The sequence below is a fragment of the Hyperoodon ampullatus genome (assembly GCF_949752795.1).
Source record: "Hyperoodon ampullatus genome assembly, chromosome: 3".
Lineage (NCBI taxonomy): Eukaryota > Metazoa > Chordata > Mammalia > Artiodactyla > Ziphiidae > Hyperoodon > Hyperoodon ampullatus.
This window is the reverse complement of record NC_136916.1, coordinates 18668262-18687196: the sequence shown is the minus strand read 5'-3', so window position 1 is coordinate 18687196 and position 18935 is coordinate 18668262. Positions and strand designations below refer to the sequence as shown.

Sequence of the window (18935 nt, the reverse complement as noted above, 5' to 3'; positions counted from 1 at the left end):
GACAACATGGCACCCGACAAAATCACTGCAGCCATAGTTAACTGAGGGGTAACAGCTTTCTAAGAACTAAATAAAGTAGTAACTAGTAAATCTCATAAAACTTGCATGCATCTACTAATTTAAGATGATCAACAGATAACAGGACTATTTATTTCTAACCCAACCAGACCCATAAACGTCCATACTATTTGGGTGAAATATGATAACAACAATACCCATAACAGCATTAAAGTACAGGACAGTGTATGTCGGAAGCACTAACGGTCATGGAATCCAATTACTCTCCGTGCTGGTGCTGGGGAGGAAAACCGGCTTCTGTGGAGGCCGCACAGAGCATCCTGCCCCCTCAGGGAGGCTGATCAAACTCACAACAAAAACACCGCCCCTTCTGAAATGCTGTTCTCACGCTGCTGTCTGCGAGGTGTGGTCTGCACCCAGCCTTCCGTGCCCCAGATCCCAGTGTTTCTCAAAATGGGGGCCCCTCAGCCCCAAAGATGTAGAAGGGGGACAGGGAACCCAGAGGAGCCTTTTGACAATGTAGTAACATTGAGTCTTGCATTTTCTTTCCTGAAGACTTACTTTTGAGAATATATACTAATCAATCAACACAGGTAATGAGCAGGTCACTGGAGAGGACAGAGATATATTTAAATCAAAAGGGAAGCTAGGAACACTAGTTGCGAGGAAAAGGGCAGGTGGGGCTCTTTCATTCAACCTGGATTTGAGTTCCCTGTCCGTGCCTGGCAAGAAGATGAGGCCCACTGCTGCTCTAGAGGGCGCGTGAACGCTGGTGCTTCCCCACGCTCCTGAGTGCATCGGGTTAGACCAGGCGCCTCCAAGTGACAAGAGCAGTGAATACAAGTGACAGTCATTCACATGGCTGGTAAAGCCTTTCAGGTGTACTTCCCAGAAACTCAAAAGTGCGGAGCTCCTACAACCAGGTGAGAAACTCTTTGGTAAATAAGTGGACTCCAATTCCTTACTGTCAACAAAACTGAAGACTGAACTGCAGCTATTAGGAATTATTTTGGATGATAAATCCCTTGGAGTTTTTTGACATATAAACCAAGTAGAGTAGAAAGAATTTAGTGATTAACAAAACTCCTTCCATCCCCATCTATTGATGTGTATAAACAAAGCTCTTCAGCACTTACACATCCATAAAAACAAGAAGATCTGATGACTAGCACCTCGTTCCAGCCACATGTAATAGTCATCCACAGAAACATCTCAGTAAGAAATGTTTTTCCAAAAATTATTTCACTTTTCTGTTTAATAGTTATTCATTAACATTTTAATGCTTGTATTGTTTTGATCAACTGGGAACTAACAATAATGATACCACAATCCAGAATTTATTTATAACACTTAGAGACTTATGAGAGATAAAAATTAAATTCAAGTGAGATCCATATTTTCATAGAAGTATGACAGCGTGACAAGTTGAGTTTTAGAAATCGAATATATTACATTAGGATAAAATTCTATGAAGAAAATGGCACGGAAATACAAGTTCAAGATGAAAGGAATGATGTGAAATTTCCAACTGTTAAAGAAGAGCGTGTTCATACATTTTTAAATGACTGCTGATGGTGGATTATCAAATCACCATGGTATTAAAATTTTATCTGAAACGTTTTTTAAAAGAGGGACCGGGCTTCCCTGGTGGCGCAGTGGTTGGGAGTCCGTCTGCCGATGCGGGGGACATGGGTTCGTGCCCCGGTCCGGGAGGATCCCACATGCCGCGGAGCGGCTGGGCCCGTGAGCCATGGCCGCTGGGCCGGCGCGTCCGGGGCCTGTGCTCCGCAACGGGAGAGGCCACAGCAGTGAGAGGCCCGCGTACCGCAAAAAAAATAAAAAATAAAAAATAAAAAATAAAAAAAAAAAAAAGAGGGACCGTTTTATTTTATTTTATTTATTTATTTATTTATTTATTTTTTTTTTTTTATTAGTTTCTGCTTTATAACAAAGTGAATCAGTCATACATATACATCTGTTCCCACATCCCCTCCCTCATGCATCTCCCTCCCTCCCACCCTCCCCATCCCACCCCTCCAGGCGGTCACAAAGCACCGAGCTGATCTCCCTGTGCTCTGCGGCTGCTTCCCACTATCTATCTACCTTACGTTTGGTAGTGTATATATGTCCATGCCTCTCTTTGAGGGACCGTTTTATTTTAAAATACCAATGTTTACATCAGAAATTACATCCTTTGATAGCGTGAAAAATTGGTATGGTCAACATAAAAATGTTTAAGGGAGTTCATAGTTTTTAAAAGTTATTTTCCATGGTTTATAGCATGAAAATCAGCAGCATAAGAGCTTTGGGCTCCTATGGATTCTTCAATATCTCACTGCAAAAGCATCCCCTGTGGAATCTGGGAAGCTGTGGGGAGACACACAGAGTGACTGATGGGGAACTAGAGAGATAGGCACCCTAAACAGGGCACCCAGGACCATGATAAAGAGAACTGGGACCCTCACAGGTACAGGGTTTGGCTGCCTGCAAATGTCTGACTAAAGGAGAACTAAAAGGCTGGTCCGCTCATCATGCAGGAGTTCAACACTGCCAGGAACAGAAGCCGGGCCCCAAAACACTTCTCAATGTCGGTGTTCCTGAATGACTGTGCAAAGAAAACCAGAGCTCATATTTTAATTTCTGAATTTTAGTCTTTCTACTTTGGCTTCAAGTCATTCAAGGGACAAGTTGCTTTTATTCCTTTAAATATTTCAAGGAACTCGTGAAAAACACACAGATCACACATTCACACACACACACACAGAGATAGGTTTTCATTTTTGTCCAACTTCCTTCTTAAAGGAAAGAACTTTTCTAAAAACCAAACTAATTAATATAAAAAATATATAGTTTGACTGTTTTCTCCTAATACTTAAAAGAGTAGGCTCTCATGTCTTTGAAAACAGCAAATTAAAACGGAATAGAAAAGGAAAAGACACAATCAACTGCAATTCTCCCCCACAAGCAGAAATGAGAGCACGAAAAGGCCAGGCTGAGCAGACTAATCTCTCACAGGCACCTCCTCTCCCACTACAAGGAGCCCTTGGTCCCTTCTTTGTTGAGTGGTTCTCATACAAAGGAAGTCCACTCTGACATCTCACATGTGTGGGGAAATGACCGAGAGAGCAGTCCGTTGGGCTTGGGACAGGACCTCCCTAACTTCGGCCAGCTGGGGAGGTCTGATCAGGCACGCCTTCCGGATCACGGTCAGCCCAGCCTAAATCTCTTTGCTATTCAGAGGGAAAAGGAACTTAACAGCCAGGAAGCTCCTAATGACTTAATGCAGGCACATCTAAAGCAGAATCACGGAACAGCTGGTGGCAGGGAGCGTGGCAGGCAGAGCCTGGCTGCCAGGCCGAGTGCTAGGGAAGGAAGGAGGGCAAGGGTCTGCAGAGCAGAGAGCTGTGAAGGCCGTGGTCCGGGCGGAGCTGCCCCAGTATAACTGCCATGGCCCCATCCATGGTCTCCCACCCGCAAGCCTATCCTGCACTGCAAAGGAGCACATCGACCTCAAGAAGAGATCACCAGATTCAAATGAAAATGTGTGCTTATAAGCTCACATCACAACAATTCTTCCAAGGTTGGGGTCCGCGGGGCACAACTGGAGCACGTGGAACCCACAGGTTTGAACTGCTCTAGTACTCCTGGAAGTGGAGGGAGTGTCGCAATGGCAATGGAAGTTTACCCAAGTGAAGACAGATCACAATCAAATCAAGAATGTCTCCTGGCTTTGTCTTTTCCTCCTTTCGACCACCTAGGGTGAACACATCCTCTGTATCAGGCAGAGCAAGGCAAAGGGATACTGAGATCCAGTATCACACGTTCCGTTCCCTCCAGGAGCTCGTTGGTGATACACACGAGGAAATAGTTTTAAATACCACAATATGGTTCAGATATGAAGAAACTATTCACAGGCTACCCTCAGGACCACTTAATCTAGCCTGAGGGGTCAAGAACACCTTCAAGGAGGAAGTGGTAGCAGAAATGGGCCTTGAAGACTGAAGAGATGAGCTGTGTGGAAGACAGAAGGGAAAACCCAGCTAAACGCAAAGGAGAAGGGGGCGAGTGGCGCCCTGGGGTGCCGCAAGCGATCCAGCGCGGCGGACACGGTGCAAAAGGAGACAGGCTGGAAACGACGGCGGGGGACGGACCTCCAACGGCCTGTGTATCACGCTAAGCCGCTTGGAGTTTAACACCAAGGCAACTGGGGAACCACAGAAAAGTTTTAGCAAGGAAGTGACATAATCAGATCTGATTTACAGAAAGTCTCTTCACCTAGCAGCAGCGTAGACACAGGACTGGGAAGGGAAAAGGTCAAAGGCCGGGCCAGAGGCTGCGGCAGGAATCTAAGTGAGAAATTATGAGTCTGGACTGAGGTGGCGGCAACAGGCATGGCAAAGAGCAGTCAGATTAAGGAGACACTGAAGAGGTAAAAACGGATACACTTTCGATTAACCTGGATGCGACGGTGGCTGATAAATGTTTAACAGATGCCTTTTAAATAAAAGAAGAAGAAGAAGAATGCCCTGACTTATAGCATTTGCCAATTTCCATGCTGTAAACACTGCCATCATGGCTGTTTCGAACTCCTGGCCTGCTGTCACTGATCCTGGAGCTGGAAGAAACAAGCATGGTCGGCTCCAGCACCACGGCCAGCAGGCAAGCACCAGAAGAGGGAAGAGCCTTCTCTGGCCTGGGGAGAGGGAAAGGCAGGAGGTGAACCCCAGTTACTAAGTTCTGTTTGGGACACACTGAGTTAGAGGAACCAATAGCCTTCAGTGTAAAGATGTCCAGCAGCCAGTTGGACAGACGGATTTTGCTGCAGAGCAAAATCTGGCTGGACATTCTAGTTGACGTGGAAGCCGCAAGGAACTGTACGCAGGCCAAAAAGATAAGAGGGTAAAAGCACACAACCCTAGAAAACACTAACATCAGAGGGATAAATGGAGAAGCTGATTAAGATGTCTGAGAAGCACCTTAAAGAAACAGGGGGTTTCTCAGGACCCATTTCCAAATAGCCAATTCTCTGTGATCAACTCACCAAAGAATGAACTCTTTAAAGTTACCAAATTTACCTATTTTAAAAAACCTATGTCTTTTCATCATCTATAAGGCAGGTGTTCATTAGTTGGACTTGTCTTCAGCAATCTGGCCTATGTGAGCAAGTGCCACACAAGAGCGGGAGCCACCGGAGGCCGTGTCCTCAGCAGCCTCAGCGGTCACACCACAGAATGGGGGGAGGGAGGAGGAGGCCAGTGGGAAAGCAAAGGGAAAGGGAAGGAGGAGGCAGCACCAGGGCTTTCACTCGGCAGGTGGGAGACGGTGTCAGTTATCTTTCCTTTTCTTGTTTTTAACCTGTGAGACCCAAGTAGGTTTACACTGAAAGGAAAGAGCCAGCACTTGAGAAACTGAAGCAAAAAACAGAAGGATCAGAGTCACTGATACCCTGATGATCCAGACAGGAGAGGAAGGAGACGAGAGGTGAAGCAGAGGTGAAGGGGAAGCTGCGAGTCCCTGACTCACACCTGGACATGCTGTTAGGTCGGAGAATCCTGCCACCCCTCTCCCCGTGGCAACCAAGATATGTGTCATCCATCTACTTAGAGGCTCTAATGCCATTCCACACAAATCTAGGTAGAAAAGTTTCTGACTGATGTTGGTCTGTACCCTAAATTCACAGGAAGCAAGAACCAAATCTGAAAGTATGCCAGTCGTGTAACTTGTTTTCACAGCACCACATTCAGCGCAAAAAATTGCTTCTGATTCCCATTTTTCATTGTCCCAAACCCTCACCCCATCGCCACTTTCCTGCCTGGCAATACCCACCCCTCCCAATGGGCTCCCACTTCACCAGGTGAAGAAAAAATGTCTTGTTTTGTTTTTACCCAATACGTTCTAAACTTATTTCACAAGTATCTGATACCTACGACGATTTATTCTCACTCTTGGAAACACTGTTTTTTAAATAAATGCACCAAATTCTCTCAAATCAAGTCAGTGGCCTGCTTAATTAAAGAGTGCCAATATTATATCAGCATTATACTACATCAAAGTTGTCACCTAACCATAACTGAGGAGGTATCAGTTCTTATAAATGAACTTACTGTCTTAAATATGTTTATTTTTTAGTCAGTTTAGGACTCTGTCAAAATTAGAGCTTAGCAATTTGCCAAGAGTCAGGGCTAGAATCACTAGGGCTCCAGCACTGTAATATAACATCTGCATCACTGTATCATCATTTAACAAATTCCTCCCACTACTCTTTTTTTTTTAATTTATTTAATTTATTTATTTTTGGCTGCATTGGGTCTTCATTGCTGTGCAAAGGCTTTCTCTAGTTGTGGTGCTCAGGTTTCTCCTTGCGGTGGCTTCTCTTGTTGCAGAGCATGGGCTCTAAGCGCACGGGCTCAGCAGTTGTGGTGCACGGGCTTAGTTGCTCCATGGCATGTGGGATCTTCCCGGACCAGGGATCGAACCTGTGTACCCTGCACTGGCAAGCAGATTCTTAACCACTGCACCACCAGGGAAGTCCCCTTCCGCTACTCTTTTCTACAGGAATCCAACTGAGAGACTGTGTTCACCATACTGTGTGTTTTCTCTCTCCTTTACGGTGAGATTAGCCAAGGGCTGAAAAGAGTGGAAAATCCCCGAGGAGAAATTCCATGCCACAGAACAAAACTGGTTAGCAGGAGTTTGACAGAAAGAAAACATCTACCCCTAGTGTACAGGCTCAATTCGGCTCTCAAATGACACAACAGAGACAATGGTGCTTTAATTTAGGGTTATATTATGCCTTCTTTTACATACTAATACTTCTGATCTCTAGAGAATTTATGCAAAGATCAATTTTTAAAGGAAAATTTCTGACTCTCGGGGTAGAAACTACTTAGAACTAATCCAGCTGACTGGCAAAATGAGGACAGTTGCTTCAAATAGTAAATTCTAAAAGCATAACTATAAAATAAAGAAACCCCAAGGGAACCACCACCAAACAATATCCTTAGGGGTCACTAAAGGGGATTCTATTTTTATCCTGAGAATCACACCTAGTGGGAAATCAAGACAGGCTAGTTACCAACATAAGTCTTCTTTAAAAAAAAAGAGGGCTTCCCTGGTGGCGCAGTGGTTCAGAGTCCGCCTGTCGATGCAGGGGACATGGGTTCGTGCCCCGGTCTGGGAATATCCCACATGCCTCAGAGCGGCTGGGCCCGTGAGCCATGGCCGCTGAGCCTTCGCGCCTGGAGCCTGTGCTCCGCAACGGGAGAGGCCACAACAGTGAGAGGCCCGCGTACCACCAAAAAAAAAAAAAAAAAGCAGCATAAATATATCAGTAACCTACCGTCCGTCTGAGATTTACTGAGGAATATTGTGCTGGCCCGAGGATGGTCTGAAGGATTGAATTCCATGTTCAAATCTTTAAAGAAAGAAAAAGAAAATATATGAATATCCATCTGATAACTAAAGGGAGTCAAGATTTTCAATCTTAAATTACTAATACATTCAAGGATTCTGGAAAAAACCAACAGTTACTGTGCTAACAGATTCTTCTAGGTTCAACTGAGAACGCTGCTATTTAGAAACTTGAGAAAGTCATACAAAAAAATTAGACACTTGGCTGGAGATCTATTAGCCCAAAACTCCATTTTCTTTTCAAAAGTCTGTTCTGCACCCAGGATACTACAGAATAGCAGGACAAAGTCCTAACACGTAATTAAGGAGAGTTATGTGCTACAACTGACTCATCTAAACCCCCAGTCAAGCGAGTGATATTTCCTTGTTAAAGTGACTAAAACAGAATACCTCAGCCAAATCAGCATCTACATACTCTGCTTAATTAAGGCTGTCCTTTTCTGAAAACTTAATCCTTTAGAGCAAAAGCTCAAGTTGGCCATCTGTGGGCATAACCTGGGCCATGGATGTAAGTTTTGTTTGACTCATTCATTTTCTTTCCTTTGTAAAAAATTTGAGCCAATAGATAATGATTTTTACATTTCAAACACATACCACAAAGGAAAAAAGAAGGTCTGTGTTTCCAGCTTCTCTTGAGAAATCAGATCACTGGCAACACCGGGCCCCACCACAGCGGTCACAACTGGCAGGACCTGAGACCCCAGCGCCCCCAAGCGCTCAGTCCTCACCTCACCCTCTGCCTACTTCGTACCCCTTCTTCCCCCACTGGCATGTGGCTCTGTAATCCTGCCTTAGAACAGTCTCCAAGGGCTATAGGCTTGTCAGTCCAGTATAAACAATTAGAATCCGATCACAGGAGAGCTCTTCCAATTAAAAAAAAACAAAGATTCCACAGGGAAAGAATGGTTAAGCAAAACAAAAGAATAAAGTTAGAGGAGGGAAGAGAGAAGATCAAAAATAATGGAGGGACTTCCCTGGTGGCGCAGTGGTTAAGAATCCGCCTGCCAATGCAGGGGACACAGGTTCACGCCCTGGTCTGGGAAGATCCCACATGCTGCGGAGCAACTAAGCCCCTGCGCCACAACTACTGAACCTGCGCTCTAGAGCCCACGAGCCATAACTACTGAGCCCACATGCCGCAACTACTGAAGCCCATGTGCCTAGAGCCCGTGCTCTGCAACGAGAAGCCACCGCAATGAGAAGCCCACGCACCACAACGAAGAGTAGCCCCTGCTCGCCACAACTAGAGAAATGCCCATGCGCAGCAACAGAGACCCAACACAGCCAAAAATAAATAAATAAATGAATAAATAAATTTATTTTTTAAAAAAACGGAAAGTCAGAATGGTCTTCAAATCAGCTTCCAACATCAGAATGAAAACTATTTTGAGTTCCATTATTTCAGTAAATTTGCAAAGAAATCTAATCAACACCAATAAAACCAGATGGTATCTATCCTTAGTTTAATAGCTAAGCCAGTCAAAGATAAAAGGAAAGAAAAAACAAGGATGGCCACATGTATCCAGGAGGCAACACCTGTCACAGAGACCCCTTGGCAGACCTCTGAGGTGAGGCCTCTTCCTACATCAGCCAATGGCTCGCTGCACTACAGCTGCTCACCTCCCGCTGGGGGCTTGAGGAAAGCAACACCTGAATCGCAAACACTATCTTAATTATCTGGTCCTTCTGTAACAAGTATTAAAGTTATATATAGTGGTTTCACAGATGAAGGCATTAAGGGATTTTGATGGAAGGAGAAAGACAAAGGAAACAACTTTTCAAACTTGCTTCCATTTGTACTAGATAAAGTTAGGCCAGAAATTTCTGGTAAAAATGAGTCTGGGGCTTCCCTGGTGGTGCAGTGGTTGAGAGTCTGCCTGCCAATGTGGGGGACATGGGTTCGAGCCCTGGTCTGGGAGGATCCCACATGCCGTGGAGCAACTAGCCCCGTGAGCCACAATTACTGAGCCTGCGCGTCTGGAGCCTGTGCTCCGCAGCGGGAAGGGCCGCGATAGTCAGAGGCCTGCACACCATGATGAGGAGCGGCCCCCGCTTGCTGCAACTGGAGAAAGCCCTCGCACAGAGACGAAGAGCCAACACAGCCATAAATAAATAAATAAATAAATAAAACACTGATTTATAATTTCTAAAAAAAAAAATGAGTCTGTGAGGAGCCTGACCAGAATGCTCGCTTATGTCCCGGGTGGTTTCCTGAATGGGTGACAGGCCAGGTATCATTTCTACCCATTCAATGATACAGAGCAAGTCAGGAAGAGTTCAGAGGAGCCTTCAAGCTCTGGGCTTGACGTGATGTCACAGGTGAGGCGAGTGAGGCCAAGAGAGCTGAGTGTCGAGCGGGGTGATAACAGAACCTGGGTTGGGAGCTGTGGTCTCCAGCGGCAAGTCCAGAGTTTCCCCACCGTCCCTGTTAGGCCAGACCTTGCTCAGATCCCCAGTGCCCCAAAAGGACTGGAGCCTGAAACAGGAGGGAGGTAGAGGCTGATGCGGAGGGAAATCCAGAAGCCCCTAAAGCTGGCTTCCAAGTTCTCCCTGGAATTTAAGTTTTAGGATCTAGATCCTAGATGAGATAACCAGGAAGTTTCCACAAAGAGAAAAATCAAGGACTTGTTTCTGGACACAGGGCAATGCAATGTTGCTGAGGGAAACAGATCATCAGTTAAATTTTATGTGAAAGCACGTCCAAATGTTTACACTTGTTCAGGGGCAACGTCTCATGGGCTGCCAGGACATTACTTAAAAAAGGGTTTAACAGCAAGTTGGTGTGCATTTTCTCCAATCCTAAGCAGATTCATACTCCATAACTGTGGCGTGCATGGTAAACCCTACGCCCAGGTGCAAGCCAACAGGCCAAGTTCCCAAGTTCGTGCAGGCCAGGCCTGAAGGTACCGAGTGCTCAGGGCGCCCTTGCTGTGAAGGAGGGCCAGCCACAGAGGCCGGATTACCTAGCCTGACTTAGATATGCAAAACGGCACCAAACAAAGGTACAAGGAACTGCCAGGCGTTTCCTAAGACAGGGAGCAGCCCCAGACCTTGAGGAGGAATACAGAAAGTTATTCACAGTGTGTGCTTTGGCAAGGGAACTCCAACTTTGGGGGGAACAAAAATGGGCAAAGGCAGCCTTCTCACAAGCCAAGCAAAATAAATCTGCTGTGTCACTCAAACTTACACTCTGAAGTCATGACAAACCGCTACTTTAGCCATGAAGAAATAATTTCCCATGCTGCAGAGTCAGGGATCGGGCACAACAAACTAAACTGGAGCACATTCCGAGGAAGGCGGTGCTCCCCATTGGCTCAGGGATGCTTCTGTATTGCAGGAATTAAAAAAAAGAAATTCACAGGCTATTACACTTAAAATTAGAGATTAAGGATAAAATAAAGCACTCTGCTACAGTCGGTTCTGACAGTATAGTACCTATTTTGAAGTCACCACCATGTCAAGTACTCCTCCGCCCCCCAAGCCCCTCCTGCAGACTCCCAGGGCCCCAGCTCTCCCCCAGACGGGCCTTCCCAGAGCACACACAGCTCCCATCTGCCCCCATCGAGTTCCTGAAGTACCTGAGTGCTAACCTGCCCAGAAGAGGAGTAACTTATAAAATCTAAATATTTACTTGGCTGGGACTTCCCTGGTGGCGCAATGGTTGGGAATCCACCTGCCAGTGCAGGGCACATGTGTTCGAGCCCTGGTCCGGGAAGACCCCACATGCCACGGAGCAACTAAGCCCGTGTGCCACAAACTACTGAGACTGTGCTCTACAGCCCCTACTGAAGCCCGCGCGCCTAGAGCCCATGCTCTGCAGCAAGAGAAGGTCCTGCTCTCCGCAACTAGAGAAAGCCCGCACGCAGCAACGAAGACCCAACGCAGCCAAAAACAAACAAACGAATGAATATTTACTTGGCTGGGTGCCATTTCGATGTCGTATGAACAGAGGTCACTGCCCTTACTGAAGAGTGAATCCCCATCCCCGAGAAAGACCCCGAGATGAGCTGGGTGGTGATACACATGGGGGCCAACAGCTCTGTAGGAAGGTCAGCGCAGCCTACAGGATGACTTACAATTTAGTCACCACTAGTGCACAGGACCAGCTAGTGAACAATGAGGAAAGAAGATTCTGACCAAATCCTGCGAGAAAGAGAGTAGTGTGCTTAAAACAAAAGCGCTCAGGGCTTCCCTGGAGGCGCAGTGTTGAGAATCTGCCTGCTAATGCAGGGGACACAGGTTCGAGCCCTGGTCTGGGAAGATCCCACATGCCACGGAGCAACTAGGCCCCGTGAGCCACAACTACTGAGCCTGCGCGTCTGGAGCCTGTGCTCCGCAACAAGAGAGGCCGCGATAGTGAGAGGCCCGCGCACGGCGATGAAGACTGGCCCCCGCTTGCCACAACTAGAGAAAGCCCTCGCACAGAAACGAAGGCCCAACACAGCAAAAATAAATAAATTAATAAACTCCTACCCCCAACATCTAAAAAAACAAAAAAAAACAAAAGCTCTCAAACAAAACAATGGACTCTAAGAGTCAAAAACTTTACACTGCTTTTTTTTTTCCCTCCTGGCAAGGCTATACAATTGAATTCGGTTAAACTGAACTCTACGCCAGGTATTGTGTTCAGTCCTGCTGATACCAAAAGACTACTTTGGGGTGGTAACCATGTCTGTGTCTTTACCTTTCCGGTTCTCCACACAAACTATCTCATGGTCATAAGAATGATTTCTTCATTTTCAAAGGGCTATAGTCAATTAATGGTGAGACAAAACATGTATTTAGATGACTTCATAATGCATCACATGTTATTTCTGTCACAGAGATGGCTTCATAATTAAACTGTGGAGGGGTAAATGAGCATTCTATTAGATACCATGAATATCACCACTGGGGGGAGGTCAAGGCCAGTCCCACCTGCCACACTTTTCACTCATTCAACAAACCATCACTGAGCATCTTCTGGGTACCAGGTACTGCTGAGTTCCACATGCTGAAGATACAGAATTGAACAAAACAGATCAAGTCCCTGATCTACTAGAGTATCCTTCTAAGCTGAAGGTGAGTACCAGTAAAGAAAACTACAAGGATGGAAGACCATCAAGAATACGCTATAGGGCTTCCCTGGTGGTGCAGTGGTTGAGAGTCCGCCTGCTGATGCAGGGGACACGGGTTCGTGCCCCGGTCCGGGAGGATCCCGCGTGCCACAGAGCGGCTGGGCCCGTGAGCCATGGCCGCTGAGCCTGTGCGTCCGGAGCCTGTGCTCCGCGATGGGAGAGACCACAGCAGTGAGAGGCCCGCATACTGCAAACAAACAAACAAAAAAACAAAACAAAACAAAAAAGAATACTCTATAAATTCTAAAACCCACATCCGGAAAGCTGAAAGCTGAAAGCTGACAATCCTGGAGTTCTAGGAATCATTCATTCCCCAAAGAGAAGTTCAAATGGTGGAGTAAAAGTAACACATTTTATAATGTGGAAGACCTAGATGTGAATTCATCTCTGCTAGCTCTATGGCCTCAGGCAAACTGCCATCCTATTCCAGGTTTCATTCCCTCAGCTATAAAGCAGGTGAGTAACACCTCACCTAGAGGAGTGCTGTGAGAATAGCAGTTATGCAACAAAAAGCAATAAGTAGGACTCACGCCACAAAATAGGAGCCCCATAAACAATGCTATTAAAATTTTAGGGTACTGAAAAACAGTGTGCCCCAGCATCTGGCTCACTGCTGAAGACACACGTCAAACCTGGAGACAGTTAAGATGTGTTAAACCTCCGTCATCCAATCTCTGCTCCCTAAGGAGTCCTGATGTTCACAACTTCGGCATTCCCTGCTGGTGACAGAGGTCCTCCTGCCTCTTACAATGACAAGTTGATCCATCATGACAAGATAAACCAGCCTCTGAGGCAGGGGTACTTCAGCGAGAAAAGGCAGTTTTAGGAAATGTGACAGAATTCCTAGGGTTGACTTCAACCTAATGCTTAAGAAGCAGTTTGGAACCACTACTTCTTTATGCTGATGATACTTACTAAGACACATGTCAAATTAAAATACTAACAGAACATTCTAAGAGTCTACTGCCAGACTATCAGGTGATAACAGAAATACTCAGTCACACTGCTTTCAGTCCACGTTTCAGCTAAGTAAAAGGCATGACAGGATTCCTTTATTCAAAACTGAAAATAAATCAAACAGCTGGGAATGTAGTGTAATTCAGCTATGCAGTCAGCCCTCCATGTCTGCACCCATGGGTTCAACCAACCTTTGGTCAAAAATATTTGGAAAAAAAAATTCCAGAAAGTTCCAAAAAGCAAAACTTGAATTTGCCACACATAGGTAACTTCTTGTATAACATTTATATTGCATATTTACAATTATTTATATAAAATTTAACATAGTATTAGGTATTATAAGTAATCTAGAGATGACAAAGTATACAGGAGAATGTGGTAGGTTATATGCAAATACTATGCCATTTTATATAAGGGACTTGAGCATCCATGGATTTTGGAACCGATTCCCAGTGAATACCAAGGGATGACTATATTCTCCCATGCCACATAATGTAGTTTTTTCTGTCCTTTCCACAGATATCACACCATTGTTCATCTCAGCTTCTAAAACAGCACCAATGCTGTAAAAGATCCGTGTGATAAAATAATGCCTAAGATAAGTGGGAGTCATAATCCATCACTGATGGTTTGGAAATTTAGAAAAAAGGAAAACAGAACAGTGCAGCAAGGCCTAAACTGTGCTGGGTCTACTTTGGATAGAAGAGGAAACATAAAAGACAACCTGGGGGGCTTCCCTGGTGGCGCAGTGGTTGAGAGTCCGCCTGCTGATGCAGGGGACATGGGTTTGTGTCCCGGTCTGGGAGGATCCCACATGCCGCGGAGCAGCTGGGCCCGTGAGCCATGGCCGCTGAGCCTGCGCGTCCGGAGCCTGTGCTCCACAACGGGAGAGGCCACAGCAGTGAGAGGCTCGCGTACCACAGGAAAAAAAAAAAAAAAAAGACAACCTGCAAAATCAGAGACTTCCTACCTCCTACCTCCTTTCTCTGCATTGCCAGCCCCAGGTTGATCACTGTTCCAACAAATCATCCAAAAGATGGGCTGTTCACTTCAGCCTCGACAGTATCAGTGAGTAGAGCCCAAAGGATTCAAGGATCCTGTGATCGCTTCGTAGTTTTGGAAACTCGGTGGTAGAAAGTCAACTTAGATTCAAAGGCCAACTGTGGTCAGCTAACAATCCCAAACTTAATCTTAAAATGATTCCAACAGGTCTGTTTCCTATCTGTAGACAAATATTTGACATGGTCATAATCTGAAACTTCTAATTTCAATTTTAGGTAGTCATATTGCTAAATGTGACTAGGGTCTGCAAAGCAATGATGAAAAATCAACAAATAAAGCCTGTTAATTTTAAATGGGATTGGTTTACTTTTATTTTTTAGTTACTATTGACCCACTGCCTGAAAATCAGTGATTATCGCCATTCGTTAGGGCCAATGAGACCAAAATACAGAGCTTGGTCCCCTGGTTTGCTCCATGAAGTTGCCACCGGGCAGGCCCCAAACCCAGGAGCCCGCATCAGCATCCCTATTTATAACTTCTGTAGCTGGTGCCGTGGCAGCAAACTGCTGTTAACTGCAATTCCAGTTAATTCCAAAGCCATCTTTTGTAGTCCCCCCGCACTGCCGACTTCACGTTTATTCTTTACGATTATTCTAACACACTCAGATTGGGTTATTTTCCACTCTCACTCTCCACGTTGATCCGTGAGTACATGTCCTGGGGTGCACCCCTCTCTGTGGTGGGCCTCCAGCCTGGGTCTGCGTCGGGACGTATGTGTCTCTGTGTGCACCTCTCTGTGAACACACATCTGACTCCCATTCATGTGCTCTCTGTCTGTCTCTCCATCTCCCTCTTTCCAACCTGTCTCTCAGTCTCTCTTCTACTCACTCTTTTTCTCTCCCCATATGTTTCCTCTTTCCGTCCCTCGCCCTCTCTCCAGTCTTTCCACTCTTTCAAATATTCTGGGTTAACATGAACCAAAGGAGAGAAAGACCCTAACGTTTAAGACTAAAGACAGATTGTTCCACCAATACAGCAGACTAGATGACCTAAAAGCTCTCACACTACAAGCACTTAGAAATGTGAGATAAAACATAAGACATCCATTTAAAAGCCTAGAGTGTGTAGCTAGGGAAATGGCCGGAGGCTCTAACCAAAAAGAGAACTGGAGTCTTCCGGCAGAACAAGAGCTTCCCAGCTTTGTGCGCTGGGTCTTGGGCTTCAACCAAGGTGACCACACGTCTTGGTTCACACCTGTTACCCTGGTATAGTCACTAATTCTATCCTCTTTACTTACAATGTCTTGATTTGGAAGCCACCTGGTTTTACTGTCCTGCAGGATAGGACGTAAGCCAGTAGAGTGGATACAACTTAGAAAAGATGCTTTTATATATGTCTGGAACCCTCGAAGAGCTACAATTATAACAAAAACTGAATTAGAAAAAAAAAGTTATCTATGAACCCAGATGAAAAAGGAGCTGGGCCTCAGCGGGGGAAACGTCTCCCAGCACCCCAGTAACTGGTAACCACAGGTCTGTCTGTATCTCGAACATGGTTCTGGAGTTCCCCTCTACTCTGCACGTGTAGTGCAGGGAACCCTGTGACAAGAAATTTACACCAAACTGGTCACATGCCAGTGAGATCCCTGGGTGCCTGGCAGAAGTAACTGCGAACTGCTCTGGAGAAGCCTGCGTCCCTGAACCCCGCTGGACGATGCCCTCTGAAGACAGGCTCACCATCCTGAACGGCAAGACACAGAGGAAACGATCCACCACAAGCAAGGGTCAAGAGACACAACAAATGGCAAGACTGGCCCTGGAGAACCTGCGGTCACAGAGCTGGCTACAGACCATAAAACAAGCACACACTGCAGCATTTAAAGTCCAGCAGAGAACAAGGTAAAAAATGTACAGCTGAAAACTAGAAGACTGAATTCTGGTTTCTGCTTGGCCACTCGAGCAAATCATGTTACTTCTCTGAGTCTCAATAAATGAGGACGATGGTAACAGTAACGCTCTGACAGGCCTCTGGGTCCTGTGATGATGGGAGACAGTACACGGTAAAGCCAGTGGGATCTGGGGGCCCCACCTAAAGGCTGAGTGGGGTCCTCATCCCCTCCAATCAGTACCAACTGAGGACAGGAACCCTGCGTACAAAGTCCAAATGCTCAACAATCATTAACAGACAAGCTGAATAATGGAAATACATAAAAGAATGATCAAGTGAAGTAGCTCTTTTCAGCTTTTTTAAAAAGGAAAGAAAAAGGAAAAGAAAAACTGGCAAGGACCAACCATCAACTCATATGTAGATTAATGCAAAAAGAATCTCCTAGCAACCAGCCCCTCCTGAGGCATGAATTAGCGCTATCACTGAAACAGGAAAAACACCACTTGGAACGTTGATATTTTAGTATCAGGCAAATAACTAGGTCTAGTATGGGCAACACTGATAAAATTGGCTATTGCAGACAGCTAAAAAGTGTCCAAAATGACTCCCTGAAAGCTAGTAGAGATATCTGAGTCCCCGTTATTACTTTATTCAACAGCTGACAAATCTTTATATTGAGAATCAACTCGATGTGTGCAAGAAATACAACGCGAAAGCCCCTGCGGCCCCCCAGTGTTTAGGTCTGGGGGTGGGGGAAGCGGACAGGCTGGGGCAGTGACAAGTGTTCTGCTAGGGGCAGTGCCATGGAGAGCCCAGGAGAGAGCTGAGGCTGCTGGGAAGCAAGTTACATTGTGTGTAGAGTGAGGGGTGGGAGGAGCGGGGGGGCGCTGGGGATAAAAACAGACACGCACCAAGAACATTCAGCCCACAAAAAAGGTTTACTTATGCATTTTAGAAGCAGGCGGGATCGAATAACATCAGGGACAAAGTTACTAATGTTGAGATTTCCCATCAACAAATCACACATTATTTCCTCTTTCAAACACAAAACCACTGAAAGCCCATACTTGCCACAAAGAACACAGAACACAAGCAAGAGGGTGGCAAGAGATCCTTAGATCAAATTCTCACCAAGTAACCCCAAGTGTTCCCCCAAAGGCAGCCACCACCAGACATGTAAATGAGGGTTACACCCGAAGCAGATGAAGAAAGTGCTAAAAACAGAAATCACAGCTATGTAAATCAGGAATTATCTGAAAGCACTTAAAGAAACTAAATAAACCAAATAAAAAACTAAAACAAGATTATAAAAGGATATCACACCAAAGACAGGAAAATAGAAGATACAATTCAGGAGACATACAGTGGAACCTACGTGTGAGAAAACCTGTTGGGTGGGTGACACACCAGGATGTGGGCACCGGGGTGCAGCACCCAAGGACTGTCAGAGGGGAGAGGAACAACCTGGCCCCTACTTGAGTCAGACAGCACAACAGAACGGATGACAGAGGAAGAGCAACTCCACCTCTGTTACAGCCACTTCTATCCCGCAGAATCTGAAGATTTGTTTTCTCGGTCCCAATGTGTCATCCTAGGGCACTTCTATGATTCCTGGGGGTCAAATTCATAGTCACGTCTGCAAGTGAGATCATCACTCATCGGTATTTTCCTCACTTTCAGACCTGATATATAGCTTATATTTTAGGAAGAAAAGGTTAAATCTAGAATTTACCTCCTACCTCAATCTACAACTACAACCTGCCTTTTGAACATTCGGATGCTGGGGGAAATAGAAAGAAAGGGAATACTGTGGCCTCTGAGGGTCACCTCAGACACAAGGAAATGGGATGCATAACTAATGATAAAATCTGAGATGCAACTGCCAAGGCAGAGTCGTTCTGCATTTAATCAAGTCTGTCGAGCTTCAGAGGGATGGATAACAGGCAGCCAGATGGACAGGATTTGCATTCAGAAAAGCCGCACCGGAAGATCCAAATGAATGTGCCTCAGAATCCTGCCATCAGATCTCCTGCCTGGTTTAAATAAAACTTGAATTTAAACAATCACAAAACCAAAAAGCTTTAAACAATCCATTCTGTTTCTAAAGCTGAATCAATACTAAGGCAATGAGCCCAGCATGAGAGAAGCTCGGTGCTAACTCTCTTCTGCTCCATTTGAGGGCTCAGCCCTGCTGCACATCTGGCTCCGGTCCAGGCTGCACAGAGACACGGAGAGGATGGGAACGCACACGTCTTCCTTCCAAAACTATCTGGCGAATGGTGAACGCAGCTTTACCACCCTGAGCACGTGCTGAGTGCAAGCATACACACGCCAGGGTACACGACAACCGTTACTCCTCTGCAAAACCTGAGACACCTAGCCAAGGGGGACATGCAGCCAAGGACCTGGTCTACCATTAAAACGGTCATCATGACTGCAAAAGAGAAATGAGGCAGGTGTACTCAGGTTCCCTGGCTTGTTCATCTAGTAAACAGTGTTCAATAAAATGGCACAAAGCCAGGGGCTCAGCACTAATCCTGGACC

At 45.8% G+C, this 18935-nt stretch overlaps 1 protein-coding gene across 2 annotated transcripts in view; it reads right to left on the bottom strand.

Moving 5' to 3' along the window:
• CCNY (cyclin Y) overlaps window positions 1-18935 on the bottom strand; it is a 128233-nt gene that overhangs the window by 25558 nt on the left and 83740 nt on the right. The window contains exon 2 of one of the 2 annotated variants that reach the window (XM_079701200.1): window positions 7358-7432. The exons of the other annotated variant lie outside the window; for it this stretch is intronic. Coding sequence (XP_079557326.1) covers window positions 7358-7432 — 75 coding nt within the window. The remainder of the gene's footprint in view (window positions 1-7357; window positions 7433-18935) is intronic. 2 annotated transcript variants of the gene reach the window in all.